Source organism: Marmota marmota, unplaced genomic scaffold (assembly GCF_001458135.2).
Source record: "Marmota marmota marmota unplaced genomic scaffold, marMar, whole genome shotgun sequence".
In the NCBI taxonomy this organism is placed as follows: domain Eukaryota; kingdom Metazoa; phylum Chordata; class Mammalia; order Rodentia; family Sciuridae; genus Marmota; species Marmota marmota.
In genome coordinates, this window is record NW_026000109.1 from 184,692 (window position 1) to 187,495 (window position 2,804).

Below are 2,804 nucleotides of genomic sequence, written 5' to 3' on the forward strand. Positions count from 1 at the left end.
ATATATATATATATATATATATATTACAAGAAATATATATATATTACAAGAAATATATATATTACAAGAAATATATATATTACAAGAAATATATATATATTATAAGAAATATATATATTACAAGAAATATATATATTACAAGAAATATATATATACATATATATATATTACAAGAAATATATATATATACATATATATATATTACAAGAAATATATATATTCCCCCCCCCCACATCTGGAGATCTTTGAAGTGATGTTGCAAAGATGTGGACTGGTGCCTTTGGCAACCACACACTTTAAGTAGGCATCCTGGATTCCTAAAAGGCAGTTATCATACATTAAGAAAAGTTCTCTGGAATGAAGTCTGATAGTTTCCACAAGGCCTGTGAACAAGGAGATTGCGTCAGAGAAGATAGCCAGGAGGCTTCTGGTGTAATCGAAGCATGAAGCAAGTGATAACCTCAGGCCAGGATAGAGTCAGTGGCAAGGAAATTGGAAAGCATGGGACTAGAGCACTGGGTCAAGGCAGCATCAGCTAGATATGGGGTTGTGTGCAGGTAAATGACAGCATGTGTGGTGAGATCTAAGGAGTTAGTAGAAAAGATAATTTTTAGGACACAACCTTGGAGAAACAAGTAAGATCCAGGAGGAAAGAGTGAGAGGATTATAAATTATCCAAGGAATTAGCAGATGATTAACAGATATTCATTCCATTTTAAAGGTCCTGAGCTACATCCCCCGCTTATTTACTTATATAGTTATTTATTTTTCAGAAAAAGTACTTGGAACTAGGGTTTTTAGGAACAGACTTTGGGGAATCTTGATTTGTATAATCATACAGAATTAACAATAGCAGAAAATCGCTGTGGTTACTGAGATCTTAAGGTATATAAGTAAATTTTTAATTTTAAAAAGTATTTCCAGGGCTAGAAGTACAGCTCAGTGGTAGAGGAATGCTCAGATTTCACAATGTTCTGGGTTTGATCCCCACTGCCCTCCATCAAAAAAAATATTTCCATAAAATTTACTCTTCAAATATAAGTAAAATGTAATGCTAAACTATAAAAACATGTCCTAAAAATTCTTCAGGGAAATCTTCCTAAGGGAACAGTCAAGTTGAATCAACATATGCCAGTAGTTTTATTGTGATAGAATGTGCAATGATTTTTTTAAAAAAAATTTTCTCCACTTTAAAGGTTTTCAACAGTCTGGGGCTGGGGCTCAGTGGTGAGCACTTGCCTAGCATGCATGAGGCACTGGGTTCGATCCTCAGCACTACATAAAAATAAACAAATAAAATAAAGGCATTCTGTATATCTACAATTACAAAAAAAATTTTTTTTAAAGATTTTCAACAGTATTTATATGACATCTATAACTTTAAAGCTTATTTTACAGTAAACTGAAATAAAAAGAAATCCGCAAAATTGTCAGCATTAATTGTTGCACACTGCATTTTTTAAAATATTATTTTTAGTGATGAACACAACATTTTTTAAAATATTTTTTTAAGTTGTTGATGGACCTTTATTTTATGTGGTGCTGAGAATTAAACCCAGTGCTTCACAAATGCTAGGCAAGCACGCTACCACTGAGCCACAACGCCAGCCCACAACATTTTTATTTATTTATTTTTATGTGATGCTGAGGATCAAACCCAGTGCCTCACATGTGCCAGGCAAGCACTCCACCACTGAGCCACAACCCCAGCCCTGCACACTGCATTTTAATGAAATATTTTCCTATAAAGCTATTGTGTTGAGAAGTATATCTATAAGCCATGTTTTGGTGGGGATTGGATGGACTCTATTCTTTAAAAAAATAAAGCATTTTGGCTCTGTTTAAAACACATGCATATGAATATACATGTATATGAAAATACATTACACCTTAGATTCTGATCCCTTCTAGTCCCTCTTGCACCACAAAGTCGAAAATACCAGTTTCTTACCTTTTTCCCATTGATCTGACTTATATTTAGCTCTTCCAGTGATTGAAGTTGGCACAATTCGATAGGAAAATATACAAATTGATTGCTTGAGAACTTTAATTTCTGGATTCTTTTTAAGTTACATATCTCTGAAGGTATTGTCTGTAAATGGTTTTCTGAAAGATCAAGTACTTCCAAATTTTTTAAAGTACACAGTTCTCTGGGGAAAGTTTCAAAGGTATTAGAGCATAAAATAAGTATGTGGAGTGATACCATATTGGAAATAGATGATGGAATTTTCCCTATTTGGTTTTTACCAAGATCCAGGTAATTGAGATTAATAAGAGAACATAAGTACTCAGAAAATGTGAGGAGTTTGTTTTCATTAAATTCCAAATGACGCAATTGTTGACTGAAAGATATATCCACAGGTATTTCTGAAATAGAATTTCCATTACAACTCAAATAATAAAGTAACTCCAGTGCACAGAGTCCTGCTGGAAAATATGTTATTTTGTTATGACTCAATTCAACTTTAGTAATTTTTTTACAGTTTTTTACTTCAATGGGAACATGTGTGATTATATTTCCTGAAAATTCCAGGCTACGTAAATTATTAAGATGAAAGATACTTTCAGTTATTTTTACTATATTATTTCTGTTTACATGGAGTATTTTTAAATATTTAAGCTTATGGATGCTCTTAGGAAGTTCTGTTAATTGATTATCATTAAGACTAAGGCATTCCAACATCACACAGCAGGAAATTTTCTCTGGCATATTTTTCAGTAAATTGTTATCAAGTACAAGAATCCTCAGTTCCCTGAAGTTCTCAATTTTGTGTGAAATATCTTCCAATTTATTGTCAGCCAGT

The 2,804-nt window shown here is 32.5% G+C and overlaps 1 protein-coding gene across 1 annotated transcript in view; it reads right to left on the minus strand.

Annotated features, from left to right (window-relative positions):
• Lrrd1 (leucine rich repeats and death domain containing 1) overlaps positions 1-2,804 on the minus strand; it is a 14,441-nt gene extending 11,637 nt beyond the window's left edge. Inside the window, exon 1 of the mRNA XM_015506707.2 lies at positions 1,952-2,804. Within this exon, the coding sequence (XP_015362193.2) occupies positions 1,952-2,710 (759 nt within the window). The 5' untranslated portion in view covers positions 2,711-2,804. The remainder of the gene's footprint in view (positions 1-1,951) is intronic.